This window comes from Colletotrichum gloeosporioides (assembly GCF_011800055.1).
Source record: "Colletotrichum gloeosporioides strain Lc1 chromosome Unknown consensus_103, whole genome shotgun sequence".
In the NCBI taxonomy this organism is placed as follows: domain Eukaryota; kingdom Fungi; phylum Ascomycota; class Sordariomycetes; order Glomerellales; family Glomerellaceae; genus Colletotrichum; species Colletotrichum gloeosporioides.
Window position 1 is genome coordinate 467038 of NW_025544748.1, and position 19421 is coordinate 486458.

The 19421-nt window shown below is 56.8% G+C and overlaps 4 protein-coding genes across 4 annotated transcripts; 2 read left to right on the forward strand and 2 right to left on the reverse strand.

Annotated features, from left to right (window-relative positions):
* Positions 1–40: 40 nt before the first annotated feature.
* Positions 41–1420, forward strand: GCG54_00003984 (uncharacterized protein; the record flags this gene model as incomplete). Its single annotated transcript, XM_045404040.1, has 2 exons — positions 41–216; positions 274–1420. The coding sequence occupies 2 exons, from the start codon at positions 41–43 to the stop codon at positions 1418–1420; spliced, it is 1323 nt and encodes a 440-aa protein (XP_045257240.1).
* Positions 1421–1453: 33 nt separating this feature from the next.
* Positions 1454–2905, reverse strand: GCG54_00003985 (uncharacterized protein; the record flags this gene model as incomplete). Its single annotated transcript, XM_045404041.1, has 1 exon — positions 1454–2905. One exon carries the CDS (start codon positions 2903–2905, stop codon positions 1454–1456), a length of 1452 nt encoding a protein of 483 aa, XP_045257241.1.
* Positions 2906–6439: 3534 nt separating this feature from the next.
* GCG54_00003986 (uncharacterized protein) lies at positions 6440–8116 on the reverse strand (the record flags this gene model as incomplete). The annotated part of the gene is made up of 1 exon (XM_045404042.1): positions 6440–8116. One exon carries the CDS (start codon positions 8114–8116, stop codon positions 6440–6442), a length of 1677 nt encoding a protein of 558 aa, XP_045257242.1.
* Positions 8117–16600: 8484 nt separating this feature from the next.
* GCG54_00003987 (GPI mannosyltransferase 2) lies at positions 16601–18141 on the forward strand (the record flags this gene model as incomplete). The annotated part of the gene is made up of 2 exons (XM_045404043.1): positions 16601–17502; positions 17673–18141. 2 exons carry the CDS (start codon positions 16601–16603, stop codon positions 18139–18141), a joined length of 1371 nt encoding a protein of 456 aa, XP_045257243.1.
* Between the last annotated feature and the right edge of the window lie 1280 nt (positions 18142–19421).

Sequence of the window (19421 nt, forward strand, 5' to 3'; positions counted from 1 at the left end):
CGCCATACTACCTGCCCAACATTCAACCCGATACTTCGCCATGAAGCGGACCGCCACAGCAGCAAGTCTCACGTCGGGGGCAAAGAGCACCAAGAAGCCCCGGCCAGCGGTTCCCGAGTATCATCTTACACCTTCAGTGAGAAATGAGGATGGAAGTATCGTTTGGCCGGCGCCGGAGGACAAGATGGAGGCGGCGAGGAGTTTCATTCGTGAATGGTGAGCCCTGACTCACCTTGGCACTCACTACCTTGCGTTCGTCTCTAACTCATCCAGCGTCGCCGCCGGCAAACCTACGCTCATAATCCCCGATAAAGACGCAGACGGCCTCACATCCGGCGTAATCCTACACCGCACTCTTGTCCTCCTCGGCCTTGATCCCTCTCTCATCTCATCCTACCATCCCCCCAAGGGCACCAACATCCATGATGCCTCCTGTCGCGAGGCAATGTCATCACATAACCCAGCCTACATCTTTGTCCTGGACCAAGGCTCCCGCCCCGGCCCACCTCTTATCGACGCGCCCCATCGTGGGATTGTGATAGACCATCACCACGCCCTGGAAGACGACCACCCAAAGGACTCGCTCCACGTCACAGCGTGCAACTCGCCCCCGGTAGCAACCAGCTCACTCCTCACCTACATCATCTGCCGGGAACTACACGATGGCGTACAAGAAGCTTGCGACTGGCTGTGCGCGATGGGCACGCACGGGGACCTTGGCAATACCTTGAAGTGGGAGCCGCCCTTCCCGGACATGAAGCTCACTTTCAAGGCGTACACCAAGAAGGCCATCAACGATGCCGTCAGCCTCATCAACGCGCCGCGCAGGACGGCATCTTACGATGTCCCAGGCGCATGGGACGCTCTCCTCGCCGCCAACTCCCCCAAAGACCTCCTCTCTAACAAGACTCTCCTCGCAGCGAGGGCAGACGTGAACGCAGAGGTGGAACGCTGCACCCATACGCCTCCGAAGTTCTCCTCCGACGGACGGGTGGCCGTCTTCCGCATCAGCTCCCAGGCGCAGGTTCACCCGGTCATTGCGACGCGCTGGGCGGGCCACCTGTCTTCGGCCAGGCTGGAGGTTGTGCTGGTTGCGAACAAGGGCTACCTCCCCGACTTGGTCAACTTCTCGTGCCGTATACCGCGGTGTGCGAGGGCGAAAGAGCCGCCGGTCAACATCATTGAGGTATTGAACGAGGTTGCTGCCAAGTCGGAAGACGCAACCCTGCGGGAGAGATTGGGGCACTCATTTGCGAGGGGACATAAGGAAGCTAGCGGAGGCATCGTGCCCAAGGCCGAGTTCGAGGAGTTGATGGCCGTGATGGAGGTTGGGAAGAAGGTCGAACGGGAGTCACCAAAGAAAGCGAGAGACAAGCCGGCACAGGGGAATACTTTGTTGAATTACTTTGGCAAAAGCTGAATCGCTATCAATCATCAACTGAGACTACTAAGTCTATGGGAACATCCCCCTTGGCGCATTCGCCTCCAAAAAGTCCACACGCGCCGCCTTGAGGATGATCCGGCTGAGCCCATCGTCATACGTCACCCGCGGCTCGTCCTCATTGATCGCATACGGATTCATCCACTTGGCCGACCCATCGCCCTCGCTGTTGAAGTGCCTCCTGATGGCCACGCTCCAGCTGAAACTGCTCATGCTCGGCCCGCTGAAGTAGCTCGAACGCGAGAGAACCTCATAGTCCAGCGTGCCCTGCTGGTCCCACGACATGTTTCCCAGCGCGGTCGCAAGCGCGGGCTCGTCCAGCAGGTCATTCTTGCCGACGACGATGATCCCAGCCTGCTCCTTGGCCTTGACCGCGAACCGCTCAATGTCCTTCTTCTCGCCCGTCGCGACGTAGATCACGCGCAGCCCGAGCCCTCCGCACGTCGCGATGTGCCAGTCCGTCTGCCCGTCGAAGCCGGCCTCAGCCTTGAGCCACCCGCTCCGTGCCGCGTCGTCCTCCGTCCGGAGGTGCACGCCGCAGTACGCCCCGCGGTGGATCTGCTCCCGCGGGTCAAGCGTCGCCGCGAGGTCGAACCGCTCGCGCATCGTCCACAACGCCTCCGCCGCGAGCTCCCGGACGGAGGGAGTTACCCGCACCAGCCTGCCGAGCGCGGTGCGCAACCCTGGCTTCGCATAAAAGTCAAAGCCGAGGAACCCCGCGGTGATGGGCACCAGCGACGGCGTGTTCTCGACGTAGTCCTCCTGCGACTTGAGCCACGCATCCAGACTAGCCCTGACGCCATCCTCCGTCTTTTCGGGGCTCTTGTCCGACCGCGCCCCGGGAATGGTGTACTCCCCTTTCAGCGTGGCCTTCACAGGCGCGTCCTCGGGCGTCGGGTAGATCTTCATTTGCGGGCAGTGCTCTCCCATCTGGCGCAGGAACCACGCCTTGTCGAAGAGGTTGTCGTAGTCGTGGTAGCCGTTGCTCTCGTCCATCCAGTCGAGGTTGGCGTCGGTGCGCTTGACGTAGGAGGGCATCACGATGTGGGCGCCGAAGAGCATGGCTTCGTAGAGGAAGTCGAGGATCGTGCCGCGGACGTTGCCGAGCCCGCCGCGGGAGTGGCGCATGTGGAGGACGATGTCGTCGCGCCACGTCGTTCTGTTGCAGAGCTCGAAGATGCGGGAGCCGTCGAACGGGCCACCGAGGTCGTTTTCGAGCCAGTGGGCCTGGAAGGCGGCCTGGCTCATTGGGGGCTGGAGGGTCTCCTGCTGTTGTGACCTGCCGCTCCCATAGTTACTCTGGTAGTTGGAGGCGGGTGTCGAGGCCTCTACTTTGGCGGAGGCAGAGTAGCGGTCATCGTCGTCGACTGGGGCAAACGTTGCTCCCCGTCGTATTGAGAGGGCGACGGTCCAGAGGACCACGACGGAGAGCAGGAATGGGGCGAGTTTACTTAGTAGAGACATCGTTTACCTGGGACATGTTGACGGGGGGCGGGGAGATGGAGGGTCGGCTGTCGGGGGAGGGCACATATACGTCTACTGATCGACCGAGATTATTCTACACCTGCAGGCTACACGGCCTGTCCATCATACAAGAGGATGGGTTCGGGACGCTTTCAGCATCTTTTGCTCTGGAATCGTTCGCTGCTTCGCCGGCTGACACCCCCAAGAGAGTTGAGTTAAAGCACTTGGTGCCGAGTGCGGTACTCTTCGAGCCCCATCCTCCTACTTCATCATTGCTGCACGGGCGGGTTGTTCACTCTCACGACAAGAGAGATCCCCCGGGCCGAGTTCAGTATCCGGAAGTGGATGCCTGACATGTCGATCCCGGTCTATTGAGGGCTCGTCTTTATCAGAGTCCGCTAGTCGAGCGTTGCGACCCTCTGCGACCCTCCTTGAAACCGAATGCAGGACCTAGCGACTCTCATCCATCATCATTTCATCAGTGCCTCGTGGGCAGACTTCCCTTCGCATGACATCGACTGCCCGGGCCGAGTCTAGTATCCGGAAGTGGATGTGACACCTCCTAAGCGACTGAGACATCGGACTCTTAGTTCCCGCACGGGGGGCCAGTAGGGAAATTTCCTCAGTCTCCACAGTACAAATCATTCCGACAGACATGCAATGAGGCTATCTCTAGAGGACAGAGGAGGCCGAAAGCGTCAGGTGGTAGAGACCGTAGCGGATACGATTCCCAGTCTTAGGCTCGTCGTCACCCTCTATGCTTCTAAGCAGACGTTGTAGGAATGTAGAAGCGGCGGGGCTAGAAGCCCGATGTCTCGGCCGCGAGGGAGAATCGGGAAGCAAACACTCGGGTTCCAAGACGAACGGCATACTTTACAAGTACTATCATCAGTATCTCTTTACATTGCGTCATTTTCTTCTCAGTAAATTGAACTCATAGTACCATCTCTCCGTTCTTTGGAAGCCAACGTGTTTCTAAGATGCTTTTCCTATCTTTAGACACCACCATGCTTGTTGGTGTTCCAAGCGTAACACGGCAGGTACGACAACCTGATGGAGAGCGACGGTGCCATCCACTGGACCCCGAGTTGCAGCGGCCGTAGACCCCGCTACTGACAGGCCGGGTGCTTCTCATGGCTCGCTAGTTGAGCGTTGCGATCGATCCTGGTCGATAAGAGATGACGAAGAGTGAGACATGATACTGAAGGTTTCCGTTTCCGGAATCGAATCAGCACTGATGTCGCGGGAATCTGGTTTACGGACGGATCTACCCACTTCAAGCCTAGGATCGTGTCTCGCAAGGATGAGGCGCCAGGAGTGCACAAGTGGAAGAAGCGGTCGATTTGGTATTGTTGTGGCGCTTTCACCATCGTTGAAGCAGCGGCTGCCTTGAGCATACGTTGCAGCTTATGTTTTGATGGCTTGCGTGGGCCACTGCAGTTCCTGCGAGAGCTAATGTGCCTATGCGCCGATGAAGCTTGACAGCTGTTGCCGTCTCCACTGGGGAGGACCAGCTCCTACATGACTGCTAATACAATCCTCAAATTTCTCCTCGCATTAGGCTTTTGAAGACAAATGATGTATCACAGAGAGTAAGTGAACATGAGGGCAAGCTCTGATACTGCCGTTCTAGTAATGTTGCGATCTCCCCACCACAAATACGATTGTGTCTCGAGATAATCTGTAAGAAAAAAATGCGTAAATAATGCATATATCGAAGAAGAGGCCTATGTTGTTGTTTCTCCTTCCGGATGTTTTCCTTGGTCTTGCGTGAAGCACCCAAATTTGTAGATTTTGCTCAATTTTACATGAATTTTGCTATGCTGGTGGAATTCTCTAGTGATCTGGGCAGACAACGAACATAGGATAGCGATAGGAACTATAGACATGAAAGAGGTAACAGACATAAAGGAGGTGACAGGTGTAGCCGTAATAATAATTAATACAATATAAACGAAACTAGAAAGACCCATAAAAAGACATAATAAAATTGTTAGAAATTAGTAAATTAGAATTAGAAAACCCCAGGGGTCTGTTAGATTCAGTAAGAGTCTTCTTTGATCTTAGTGAAGCAAATAAGCTTAAGCATTGCCCAAAGATGTCTTGCACAAAACTAGTCTCGCAATCCGTCCTTCAAGCCGGCTTGGTGGAATCACGAAGATTGCGAGGGAGTAAGCTTGAGAAAGATACCAATGAAAAAGTACGGCAATGGGAGTGACAAGAACAAATCGACATGTTTCTCAGAGTATGTACTCGAGATGATGCTCCAACCCTCTCGTCATATCCTCACCCACCCATCATATCTGTCCACAAACCCCCGCTGCCCTGGCATCCCGCGGCCCCCCTCCTCCATCTGTGACACACCGCTCTCCGCCTCCCTCCCATACGCGCCATGTTCCCAATGCCCCGCGGGATAATATGGCTTCACCCTCGGAACTCCTCGGCGACGACTGGCCACCATCGAGGACCTCGTCGTCACGGCTGCCGGGCGGGGTGGCTTGTCATTGACACCTTGAGCATAGCTGTAGCTCTGCCGCGAGGGCAGAACGAGGCAGAAACATAGGCAACTGCATTCCCCCATGATGAGACCTCCCTGCTGCGTCTTGCAGAGTTTGAGACGATCGTAGCTTCGTAGACCTGAAAACAACTCAGTCAAGCAATGCCTTCCTTTGACGGTCCGTAAACCAAGAGTGTCATTCCAACCCAGCTGCATACAACCAACCCAGCTACATCAAATCACTCCTCTTCCTTGAAACCACCGCCAAAAGGAAACACCCCGTTTCAGCCATTAGCCCTGTCGCCGGGCAACTTGAGTCCCTTGCAGTCACAACAGCCTCAGCAGCAGTCCCGAACAACAGTGCCCTGCCTACAGACCATCTCGAGAGAAGCTCAACTCAACCTTACAACCGACTTGAACCGAAACCATGAAAAACCATCCAGAGGAAATATCGATGCCAGTTTCGCAATACAACACATCGAAGAGCTCAGCCTCGAAAGGTCGTCGCATTCGCACATCGCACTCGCTGCGACGACCCCCGGCGCAGATCCCGCGCCCGAAAGCGGGGTGATCGCCAGCCAGGGTTGACAGGCACAGGTGGATGCCTCGCACCCGGGGCACCCCGCTTTTGGCGTTGGTCGGTTGTCTGCATCCGGGCCGTCGAAATGCGGCAGAGGCCCCACCAAGCCCTGCTGCGCGAACCCGACGGATTCGCCGATCGCCTACTTCAGGCTTAGGGGAATCGGTGCATTTGGTTGGCGTCATCCATCGGTCATTTCGATCAATCAAGGCGCAGGCAAGCAAGCACGGCATCTGTCAATGTAGACAGCCCAAGACTGAGTGTGGTTGTGCCAAAGCACGTGGTATCAAATTTGAACTGGGTATGCCTATGCTGGTGTTGATAATAATACAGATACAAAATGGTACGCTGGATATTTTGCCCAGCTCTGGTTGCTGTGTGATGCGTATGAACGCCTGTTCCTGTTCCTGATTCCTATGTCCGTCCTGTTCCTTTTCCGTAGTGCCCGTTCCGTGATTTATGCTGCAATTGCCCTGCGTTGAGAGATGCGATGTCCCCAATCGCGAATCTTCCTAACAAAACTCCTCTTCAAAACAATGGGTTCGGGTGTTTTCTTGAGACCATCCAAGTCGTCCGCCTCCATGGCGTTGCCGGCCGTGACGGATTCGCCTCCAATCTTCGTTTGCCGCCTATGCATAAACGCAGCACCCGACGAGAACGTCCTCTTAGGCATGACAGGCGCCAGCTGGGCCATGACCTGCTGCTGCGCCAGAGGCGGCGAACTGGGTCGGCAAAGTTCCGAGGACATGACGGGGAAAGTTGACGCTCGCGCTCGCTCGGTGACATTGCTCATGGTACGGGAGTGGGCAGGACGAGTGTTTGTCGCATTGGTACCCGACGCTGCCGCCCACCCTTGACCGTGACGCAACGATACCCAGACAGAGGTAATGGTGATGAGGACTCTGGTAGCTTCATCGACAGGATGTGTCTCCCGTTCAGTGCTCGACAGCGCCGACTGGGGCGACTGCGATGCCTCGTTGTCGCCACTCATGTCCATGCTGAACGGACGAGTAGGAGGGTATCGACCAGCCGACTGCGTGACAGTCGTGTAACTGTCGAGGATTTCGAGGTTGGCAGGAGTCAGAGTCGCCATCACCGGGTGCCTTCGCAGCTGGGGGTCGAGAATGCTGAAGGTGAACTTGTAGTCGGCCGACGCCGCGGTTGCCGTTGTCGCGGCGGCACATGTCGCGGTCGAAAGCGGCCTCGCCGGCCTCTTTGCCCATCGGGCCGTCGTCGTTTGGCCAGCCTCATCGACGTGAACAAAGTCGTAGGAACCGTTGCTAGTGGGAATAGCCGTCCATACCGCACCGTCGCTCAAGACAATCTCGGCCTGGTCGGCGGATTCCCTTCGCTCGCCTTCCCTGCGGTCGCTCAGCGGAGTGATGACAGCGACCAAATCACGCTTGTCCAGATCCTTCTCATCTCCGTCCGAGTCGTCGCCCGGTGTGTCGTAGTCCTCACTCCTGGCCAGAATGAGACCGTTCATGCCCAGCTGGCCCTTGACTCTAAACATTTTGGGGAATTGCCGAGCGAGACGAGGAACCATAAAGGTCCCGGCAATCGTGCTTGAAGGAAGAACGTCGATCGCAGGCATTGGCCGTTTGTCGCTCGAAAGTTGCTGCAGTTGGAGCAGGAGTCGAGGTCGTAGGTGCACGAAGCGACGCTGCTTTGTGCGAAGCTTCGGCGGAGGGTATGCTAGGAGGTAGTTGGTGCCTTGTCTCGCAGCGCGACGCGACCTCTTCGACCGCTTGACGGTACTGCTGTCGCTGACCTCTGATACCAAGCTGCCCTCATCCTCGCTAACGCCGTCCAAGCCGATCTGTGATTCCTCGCCTACAACCGTAGGCTGCTCTTCAAAACGTACTGATAGGTCCTTGCGCGGGAAGTAATCCGACACGGGTCGATTCCTGCGTACGCTGGGGCGAGGTGCTGGCGCAGGGTTCTGGAGTGACAGGCGGCGGTTGGGTCTTGTTGTGCGGTTGTCGGTGTCGTCGTTGGAGATGGATGTACGCGGCAGAGGGGATGCACCGAGCGACGACCTCAGAAGGATTCGTCGTCGCGCAGGCTGAGGAGCATTTGTAGGTTTGTTGGAGTATTCGTGCCCATGCAGGCTGGCGCCCGAATGGAGGAACATGGTGATTGTTAACTCGTAGTGGTTGTAATCGGTGTTGAACTCATGGACGCCGTAGCCGTAGACAAGCCGACTCGTAGAGCTGGAGAGTGCTGCAGCTTTAGTACGTTCCCCGCGTTTCCCCAGTCGAAATGCAGCGTCGCACCAACAGGGCGGTGCAGGCTGTTATCTTTTGAGGGTGTAGGGATGCCTGTTCGGAAGTTCGTATGAATCGGGCGAGCTCTCCACTTGCCAGGTGGTCAGGAGGGGTGATGCAGCTCGCTTCCGCTCAAGGGGCCGGGTTTGCGTCAAAGTGGTTTAATACCGCAGATGAGCACCTTTGATGAAGTGTGCCTGACGTCTGATCGATCGCTGGGATTTAAACAAATGGTCGACACGACGACAGAACGAACGGTTCCGGCAGAGGCGTTGCCAGAGAACAAAGGAAGATGATGAAAAGGGGGGTGGTGAGACGGGATGTCTCTGGGTTTTAACTGTAAATGAGCGTCGCCCTACAAGTAGCGGCCTAGTGGTCTAGTGGTCAGCCCAGAGAACCCTTCTTCGTTGCGGCTCAGCGAAGCTGTACTTGGATATTAAGACGAGGGAGGAGTGACGGGCTTTAATGGGCTTGACAGGCTTGACTCGTAAGCGGTCAGTGGCACCAGGACCCAGTATTTGGGCGTCCGAGGGCGCGGGATGGGCTGAGGTGATGAGGGTGGACAAAATAGAGAATGGCGTACCGGAATCCGAAGAATAGCGGACTGGGCCCAATGGGATGAGAGCCCGGTATGGCGGGGTCTCGAGGTNTCCGAAGAATAGCGGACTGGGCCCAATGGGATGAGAGCCCGGTATGGCGGGTTCTCGAGGTGCCGGGGAGAAGAAGCGGTGTTGGATCCGTATGCAGCAGATGCGTGGCAGATGTAGATGCCTGGTCGAGCTGGATCGAGAAGTCGGGGATTCTTCACCGCAACGAGTGTGACGATGTTCGCAGGTGCACCGGACGATATCGGCAGTAGACGTGTTGTTTCGAGGTGATATCGTCGTGATGAGGATGTAGAGCGCAGGTGAGTCTGGCCTGGGACGGCTGGCAGGTAGTAGGGTCGGAGAGATGGAACGGTGAAAGTGGGAAGATGTGGTAAAAGAGGTGGCCGCCAGGGTCCAGATAGATGTAAGTAAGGTAGGTAGAGAAAGAATTGCAAATGCAAGGGTACCGGCAGGCCAGGCGAGGTGATGTAGCGAGGTGATGTAGCGAGGTGATGTAGGTAGGTACGTCCGGTTGTGAGCAGCCGTCGGGGTCGAGGTCAGTGGGCTGTCAGATGTACGCGCATGGAAGGTCTTGCAAGTGAAGTCACACACAGGGAAGCTTCAGTCGGTTGTTTGGTGTGGGTTGAGCTGATGGAGGGACGGAGCCGGAAGGGAAAGGAAATAAGGACGGTGGAGGGCCCCTCTTCTTTTTTTTTTGTCCTTCTTCTTTTTCTGCTGAGGTGCTTTCTGCCAACTCCGGCAGCCGAACTGCAGAGACCCAGGTGCTGGAACGGTGGAAAAGAGTTTGTGTGCCGTCGGGGTGAGAGGGATTCCCTGTCCTTTTTTGGGATCCGGAGAGCAGCAGGCGGGAAGCAATGGTCGCCGTCCGGTACGTACTGCGTGCGCTGTGCTTGGCTGGTCCCAGTAGTGTCGGTACGCGTGGCGTTGTGGTGGTGGTGTTGTACTTGTACTTGTTTCGTTTCTTTTGGTGTAAGAAGGTAAAGAAAGTGTGCTTGCCGCCTCTGGGGCAGAAACAGGGCGAACCAGTCTGCCAAAGAAGAGAGAGGAAGAGAGAGATGGAGAGAGAAGCGTTTGCGTGAGACGACGATGTGAGGGAGAAGAAGAGAAGGAGGAGGAGGAGGAGGAGGAGGAGGAAAAGAGAGAGAAAGGCGGGAGAGGGGTACGTAATATTTGGTGTGCGATGGGTGACGAGCCAGGTACCTTGCCTCTTGGAGCAGGAGGACCACGACGAAGACGAAGACGACGACGACTGCCAGCGGGGGAAGAAGGGAACCTACCTAGGGAAGGGGGGCCTGCTGAGGGGGCAGTGGGCAGTGGGCGGTAGGCGGTGGGCAGTGTGGGCACTGGGCTGGAGGGGGAAAGGGCGGTGCGGTGCAGACGGGAGGTGAGGTGCGCTTTTGGGGGCAAGACCCGGGCGACTGGGCGTCGCTGCTGCTGTGATGCTGCTTATGCCGTGCTGTGCTGTGCTGTTGTGCTGTGCTTCGTGCCTGTCACTACCTAGCCCGGTACTAAAGCTGCGTCTGTCACCTGCGTCGCGGTGGGTTCAGCGAAGGAATTAACTACCCAGGCCACAGGTGAGGTACATACCTCCACCAAAAAGTCCTCTCTCTCCCTCGCTCCGTGGACCGTCACAGGCTCTGCTCGGTGCAGGCGACAAGCCCTGCAGTAAGGGGCTGGAGGGGGGGGATACGTACTGGGTTTGTACTGCACACAAGGCGCGGTACGTACTCACCTCCTCGAAGCGGAAACCAAGGGGAAGGATTGTGGAAGCGCACGGGGCTGTGGATGTTTGAATGTAGGCTTATTGCAGGCTTGCCTTGCCGGCAGGGCAGAGAAGAATGCTCTTAATTTCTCCCAAGCCAAACTGTAAGTCCAGTCCCAAAACTCAAGACGCCCGTTGTCTCCCACCGAGGTGGCCCATTGAAGTGGCACTATGCAGTAGTTGTTTGCTGGCTTCTTCTCTAAGGTACTCGAAGCAGACATGGCCTAATCTGCAGCCGTGGTGCGAACCGCATAGCGCCCACCCAAGGCGTTCGTTCGTGCAGGCGCCAGTTCCAAGCCATGAATACGCTCAATCCCACTTGTAAGCCGCGAGGTGCACTGCACTAGACCAGCTTGCTTAGCTGCCTCGTCTCGCTCGTCTCCGCCATCTAGCCCACATCGGTCGGATTTGAGACTGTCTTGCCGTCGTCGCCTGGCCGTTTGACTCATCGGCATCCGCGACTGCCATTGCGATGCTCTGCACTCCTTGTCTGGTCTGCTGGTCTTCTGGCCCTCTCTCGTGGAATGTGCTGCGTGTGGTATTACTCAACTCCCAGCTGTGCCGTCTGTTGTGCTGCGATTTGTGTACCTCATGCCGCAGCACTTCTTTTCTGCTGCTGACCACAGTCCGCAACTCTCTTCGCAACTCAAAATCAAAAAAAAAAAATGTCATCGACCAGGCACCGCTGCTTGCCTCCACTTCGTCTCTGCGTCGGCTCCTCGGCGAACTGCGTGGCCCCAGATCAGACGGACGGGGGTCACAGGCCAGACTCCAGCGCCCCAGCCTCTTCTCCTCCTGGCTCATGTGGACTACAGTTTCCGCTTCCACCTTTGCGAGAATTGTGCAGCCCTGTCCTGTTGTACGATGAGCCGGAAAAGTAAACAAAACGGCTGGTTTGGATGACAGTGTTTGCGACGCGGATAGGACAGGCTGCTCGTCGCCGCTGGTGGTGGTGTCCCCAAGTTTCTTCTGATCCTCGCGACCATTCTCAGTTCACTTCTGTTGCCCCAGTAAAACACGGCTGCCGAGAGGGAGGTGCCCGGCGAATCGAAGACGCCCTCTCAATCTTCAGATCGTCTTGTTTCTCAACTCGTCCACTGGGTGTGACCATGAAGCCTGCTGCTAAATTGAGACCTTGGACTTGGAGCTGCGCGTCCCCTCTAGTTGTCGACGCGGAAGGGATATCCCGAATGCAGCCACTGCGGAGCTGCGTGCTCGCAAACTCGCCAGCAGGGAATGGCCTTGAGCTACACCCGCGCAATTCGTTGCAAAAACAACACGGCCATCATGGGCCAATTTGCTTCTCAAATCCGGACGTCCTGGTTTCCGTCTTCTCCTGTCCGTCGTCATCGGTACCCATCGTCGCCAATCCAACAGACAGACCACTTTGACGACCCTGATATGCCAGACCACCCAGGAATCAAGGCAGCGGGTGTCAGTCAGATGCTCAGACCGTAAACCGGATCACTGGGGCCCTTCACTACGGCCTGCCGTCTACGAACAAGCAGCCAATGGCCGCTGGAGCCAGGTGTGCCACCCCGATCGGACACTACCTGCAAATACACACTCAGGCTGCAGCTCGCGTGGCCGCTGTGGTGTGGTGGATTCGTACTCGGATTGGGCAGCGGGTAGCTCGGGGCCCCCTTGCAAACCTCGAGACTGGTACGGATACCGCACAAGCCACCGCCTGTCCAGTAGCGTACCGAAATCCTTCTTGAACAGATGCCAGCCGCTGGGCATCCCAAGTCGGCAGTGCCAAAGTTGTGTAATAAGACTGCTGGAGCAGTACTAATCAGCCCAATGTTGCGATGTACTTATGAAGACAATCTGCTGGCTGCTTGTCGTCGTGGCTGCCGCTGGCCTGGTGGCTTGCCTACTGTAGTTGACTTTGAGACTGGCAGCAGGCCTGTGATGCACCGGCAACACCACTTCGTTTTTGATGGTGTTTAGCGACGTCCACGTATGGTGACGAGCCCGATCGCGGACGGGCGGTTGGCCTTCCAGCCAGACTCGACGTGTGAGACGTCTCGAGCGGATAACCTCGTTAGATCAGACCGTCCACTGATAGGCGTCCGCACCTAATGCGGTTGGCAAAGCCAAAAGGAACCCGAGGATTTAGGGTGCTCTGCTAGGCGTGACACGTCGCTGGGCCCATGGTTGTTGGCAGCCAGAGCACAGAGTTCACTAACATGTGGAAGGCTATTGTTTCGCTGTATCAGGCGCTTGTTTCGACCTACAGTTGACAATGGCAGTGCCAAGCGTGCCTGGCTGCTGATGTGGTCGCGGACGCGCAGTAGTCGCTCATAGTCTAAAACAGGATAACAGTTGCGATGCCCAATTGCAGACGCTGTTGCAGCAGCCCAACAAACCAGACGGTCTGGACTTGCAATCTTGTAAAATCTCAGCCGCGATGTGCCCGTGCTGTTGTGGTGCGGTGGAGAGCGGGACGCGAGACTAGGGCCTGTCAACGGCGGAGACAGCAAGCTGACCTATTGAACAAGACGAAAGCCCCAAAGCATGTGTACTGCGTAGAGGTAGCTAACATTGCACCACAAAGACCCCATTGGCCGAGAAACAACAGCAAAGGTGCGACGAACGCGCGCAGACTCGCACTCGGCTTCCCGAGATTGGCGGGGTACTTTCAGTCGAGGGAGGACTTGTTGGTTAGAGCTGCGATGCGACCTCACCACCTGCGTCTCGAATCTCTCGATCGTCCAGTAGGCGGGCGAGAAAGCAAGACAGGAGCTGACATGCAACGGCGGTGAGGTCAGGCCGGGTACGTATTGTCTCTCGTCTCTGCGGGTGTCTTGTCTAGACGGCTGTCAGTTGGCGATTGGCGAAATAGAGGCCGAATCGGATAAGAAAGCCTCGTCAGCGCAGAGACAGGCTAAGGAGGAAAAGGTGGTGATGTTCATCGAAATCGCGATGGAGGGTGTTCAGCCCAACCCGGTGATTGAATGCCCGGGCTTCACAGGAGCTAGGATACGGAGGATCAGGAGAGAGTAATCGGTACGCTCGCGGCCGCCAATGCTCTTGGCTGCCGGTTCCCGCAGGCAGATCGGCCGTCAGCAAGAAGGACGGCGATTCTGCCCGATGCCGTCACTTGGGTCACTGGATCAGCGCCTGGTAAAGAGAGAGCGTGGCACAGGCTGCCCTCCTCTCTGGACGGTGGCAGGGCGGTAAGCTCGCAGCCGAATGCCTCCATTCGGGGACTTCAGGGTCAGGCACACAGCACCCACAGACGAGTGCTCGCCGAAAGCCAGTGCCTCGCAGCGAGGCGAGCAAAATAAGCTTGGGCGCGTCGGAAGAAGTCAAAGTCTAGACGGGTCAGCCAATGCGGTGAGTGCCCGGGGTGCCGAACAGACACATGGGCGAGGGGTCTCTGGTCGTCCGGTGACGCTTGTTGGCGGCGAGGGTCTCGTAGTTGTCTGCCCGGGGGCGAAGCTTAAACGCAGAGGAGACTTGACATGTCTCTTGCTCGTCTCAGAATGGTTTTTGTCGGTACCCAGGTGAGCGGGTGGACAATGAGATTGGGTTCCACGGTGCTTGGTGTGGCTCGCCGAGGGTATCGAGGGTATGCTGAATAGAGATGCCTCCCCAAGTCTCGTCGTAGGGCGACGGGTGGAAAAAGGTCGGACGGTGCAGGCAAGTTTTCGATGGGAAGGGTTCGCTGGGCCGAGAGCAGCCGGGGAGCCATGTGAAACAGAAACACAATGATTTGTTGCAGGCGAGTGGAAGGTTTGTTTCCAGCTGGGAGCAGCTGGGATGGACGATGGTCTGCTTCACAAGTGTTGGTGAAGGCCTCGACGGGTGTTCATGTGGCCGTCGTATTTCGTACTTTGCGTTGTGTGTTCCGGTCGTACCTTCCCTTCGATTGGATGCACAATTCGGAAGGTGTCTTCCGATGACAGCCTGCGAACACCCGCCCAGCCAACTGCAAGTGCAAGAACGAAGTACGACTGTGCCTGCAGGTGCAGGTGCTGGTGCAGTCTCCACTTGGTGGGATAGGTGAGGTGAGCCAAGTCAAACAGGGAAGGCAGCAGCAGCGGCGGGGAGGAGCAAGTGCCTGTTCGGTGAACGCCGTAGCAGTCGGGGGAAGGGGCAGCATGTCGGCGTGCACCTGCTTTCCGCCCCGACGCCGTTGCTGGCAGGATCGGGGCCGACTTTCCTTCCTCGACGGAATTCACACTGCGTGTCTCCTGCCTCCCGACTGCCGAATGCACGCACCTTCCTGTGCCTGATACCCGAGATAACGCACCCGTCCTCACGTGATGAGACTAGATGGCACCACCATCAGGAAGGCACGAAGGTACGCAGCGTGGCAGCTAAGGCAGGCATGGTCACAGTCGCTCCTGTCTAATGCGCTTCTGATCACATATCACTGCTCATTCTTGCCAATCGTACCAGCACATGCTTCACCCTCCCGTCCATCATCTCAGCCATCCCATCCCATCCCATCCGTCCATCGGGCTCTCCTAAATGACAGGAGCGACATGGGAATCTGTCTGGGCCGCCCTACCCACCACCAACCTCTCTTCTCCACTTTGATCTGTCCATCCCGCCAAGTGCAGCAGACGGCGGATCTCCCGGGAGTTGAGGTACTTTCCACAGTACTCTGCCCGGATACATTGTGAGTGGCTTGCCGCTGGCTTACCTGGAATTCTAAAGTGGTGGCTCACCTGCATCCCTAGCAGCCTAGCCTGTCCTTCTGTTGGGGGTTCCCCGGCATGTCATTTCCTCCTTGAGGCGCATCATGGGATACCAACATTACGGATCATGGTCAGCACAAAAGTTATTCATGGCTTCTGATGAAGTCCGTTCAGCCTCACTGCCGATGCCCCATTTCCCCGACCCATGCCGCTGGATGCGGCTGTGCTCTTTTGCATCGACATCTCTAATCAAAGTCCCCATCTGTCGGCCTCCAATCAAGTCACTGGAATGACATGGACGACATGCTCATTTTCGATGCTCGCCGTTCAGGGGCGCGGGGCGCCAAATTCAGGGGAAGGACCTCCTGTAGCAGCCCCTCGATGTCCTGTCCATGTCTTCCAAGTTCCACTCGCTCGCCAGCCCTCAAGATGACGGGAGCTGGCCCTAAACCGGCAATCGAGCCCTGCCAATGGACCGTGGGCCCCCGTTGAGCCTCTGCCCAGACTTCGCCACAGGGGAAACGGTCCCCATCGCGATCACTGTTGCGTGGGAGATGACGAACGAGACGGGCCAGGAGGTTTGAGGAGGATCTGCTCAATGCTCGAGGCTGGAATTGAGGAGTCGCTCATTACCATCCCAGTCCAGACAGCGGCGAGGTGCCCCTGACATGCCCCCACTCGACGCTCGTGGACCTCTTCACCGTCCCGTCTGGAATCCACAATCTGCGGCTCTTTGCACCAAAACGAACGCTTGGAACGCTTCCAGAAAAATCAGAGGGCTGAGGAGAAAATAGCAAAAAAATATCTCAGCCCACAGTGACATCCGCAGTAACATCAGATCGACCCGCTTCTGGAATCCTGGATGCCTCTGTAGGGACACGACCGACCCCGAAGTCCGGCGCGACAAAAATATTATGCAACACAAAAAAGCGAAAAAGGGACAGAATGGGTGGACAAAATGTCGGAGCGGATTGTTGCATTGCCCCGTGCGCCACTTCCTCCAGTCACCCAATTAATTGGCCAGGTGGCACCGCGTGTCCGGCACGGCGCGGCTCGCGACCGACTCGCGGACGTGGAATTGAACCTCAACATTGCAGCTCAAGCTTGCAGCTCTGCTCTAAGCTTCTTGCAGTGACATCGAACCACGCGGGGGACTCGACCCAGCAATCAAACTTTGATTTCTTTTTGTTGCCTGCCGCCGAACTCCCGTCTCCAGCGAGGGCTGCTCGGCCGGTGACATCCCTCTGCAATTTACCGAGCGCCCCGGGTCTCCGTCTCGGCACACCCACCCATCGCTGCCATCACCACCACGACCTCCGACGTCATTCAGTCATGTTCGCCCGACATGCCTCCCACCCGGGCCAGACTCTGATCGCGGCGTTCCTGGCCTGGAAGGGTCTGCTGCTGGCCATCGCCGCCGGCAGCGCCGTCGCTCCGTCATACGACACCTCCACGACCTTGATGCTCAACCGCAGCGAGTCCGGCCTGTCGCTCGTCACTCGCCTCACACGCTGGGATGCCATCTACTTCACCCAATCCGCCAAGCGAGGCTACGTCTACGAGCAGGAATGGGCTTTCAACGCCGTCCTGCCCTACCTGGCGTCTACCCTCGCGGGTGCTGCCCGCCGCCTCGGTCTCGACGATGATGGCAGCGGCTCCCTGGAAGCGGCCTTTGGCATCGTGACGTCCCACGTCACGCATCTCCTCGCCGTCCTCACGCTGTACTCTCTGACCCTCCGTCTATTCAACCGCAAGCCTCTTGCTTTCCTCTCAGCCCTTCTCCACATCCTCTCGCCGGCAGGTCTCTTCCTCTCAGCGCCCTACGCCGAGGCCCCGTTCGCATTCCTCACCTTCCTGGGCTACGACATCCTCGCCTCGGCCTCCGCGCAAAACCGCGGCTCTCTCCCCTGGTCTGCAGCGCAAATTTCCGCGGGCGCCGCCTTTGGCCTGGCCACGGCGTGCCGCTCCAACGGGCTCCTCAACGGCATCCCCTTCGCAGCCGAGTGCATCATCATCGTACATGGCCTGCTCGCCAGCCCTATCACACCCGCAAGCGTCACCGCCTCCCTCGCGGCTCTGTTGGCGCCTGGCGTCGGGGGCGTCCTCGTGGCCATGGGCTCCGTCATCCCGCAGTACCTGGCCTGGGTAAGGTACTGTTCCGGCGCATCCGAGGCGCGCGCATGGTGCGGGCGGACCGTGCCCGGCATCTACTCCTTTGTACAGGAACACTACTGGTATGTATCCGCTCTCGTCGTTCCATCAGCCCTATCCGCGACCCTTGATTCCTCTTCCTGCCTGCAGTGGTTGAGGTACCCGTTCGGTACTTGCGGAGATTTACGGGTTGGGTCTTTGACATAGTTGGTCATCGGTGGAAAACTTTTGCTAATCACCGACACATCGCTAGGGGCGTTGGGTTCCTCCGCTACTGGACCCCCGGCAACATTCCGCTGTTCGCCTTAGCCGCGCCGGTGTTGGGTTTGCTGATCGCGTCGGGGTTGGATGTGCTTAAGAGGCCTTCGGGGTTGGGGCGGAGTCCGACGGCGGAGAAGGGCGGGACGACGGGCAAGCGTCAGAGTCAGAGTCAGAGTCAGGCTGGAGCGACTGGTGGCGGGATGGCGGTGATGGGCACGAGGGAGATTGTGGTGCTCTCGCTGGCGGCGTCCCAGGTCCTGCTGGCCGTCTTGGCGATCACAACGTACCATGTCCAGATCATCACACGGATCGCGTCGGGATATGCCGTCTGGTACTGGTGGGTTGCCGACTGCCTGCTGGACCCTCAGAAAGCTGCCCTGGGACGCAAGGTTGTGACTTTTTTCGTCATGTATGGCGCCATACAAGGGGCCTTGTTTGCTTCGTTCTTGCCGCCTGCTTGAGCTAGATACCCTGGTCGTTCAATAGAGTTTTGATAGTCTCATGATTTGATATCAGATGTCGTCCAGCGGCGATATGAGATGGCAAGTTTTCCTCGTTGTAAGGTTTTTAAGTGACAGCATTCTTCGGCAAGTCTGTAAAGAGATCAAAAGGGTCCCGGCGGGCGGGATGTCCTTGGCCTTGCTTGGCATCGAAGGGTCGTGAGGACGGGATAAGGTTTTTTTGGGCATGAGTGTAGTCCAAGCCCTAGTAGGGGTCCCTCTCGGCATGATGTATGATGTCAACGCTTTGTGTGCGCGGGACTGTGAGCTGTCATGTTCATGCCAAGAAAGCATGGATGGGATGTTGGATCGAGGTGACGGCATGGGTTCTATGTGATGGCGGTTGCTTATTCATCCCTCGAGGATAGCGAGGGTGCTGAGTGGTGGATGTTTGGAGGTCATGGGATGGAGGATAAGTGTCAATTATGCAATGGTCAGCTCTCGGAAGTTTATTGCTTGCTCCTTTGATATGGATTTGTTCCAGAAGGTCTGGTGCTTTCAAGTTGTTTCGTAACGATTGTGGAATGGCTGTGGCAAACGTCGTGGTTTATACATGGCTTACAAGCCAAAGTTCGCAACAACACCACTAAGACTGGGATGACCAGGCTAATGAAACCATGAGATTTCTGTGAATACTCGAGTTCTTTCGTGAACTAATTACGTTTTGTCACGAAATGTAGTGGTTGACCAGCGTTTTTCTAGAATTGTGAATGTTTACTTGATAGATTTGCTCGGTCAGGACATCAGTCAGACAAACCCATTGTAAATGCGAATTCTTTTCAGACGGTCAGATTTGGCCTCTTCCTGATCCAGGCCTAAAGTTTTGCCTGGCGTTGGGCTATTAGAACGGGGATGGTCCCACAACCATACCTCAGCTTCACCAGTCTCTTCGAAATTGTAATAGCATACGTTCCCAATATACATAAACGAGCGTTGTCAGGGAGAAGTCTGTCAGATCCTTTCATGCTTGGAATCCGTGGTCCCTTGAAGCCAGTAGTGCGGAGGAAGATCCAATGCCACAAAAGTAGTCCCAGGCTCCAACTACAAGGGGGTTCTTCTGCGTATGCTATAGCCATTTGCGCGCGCAGGTTGATGGCCCGCGAGGGCTTCGCTCAAGAATCTCGGTTCAACCAAGTCCAATCCAAACTACGAGGCTCTGGTTTTTCAAAGTCGAAACACCATGCTCGGCGCTGGCGCTCACTGAGATGTCGGAATTGATCAGGACATTTAGAAATATGTTG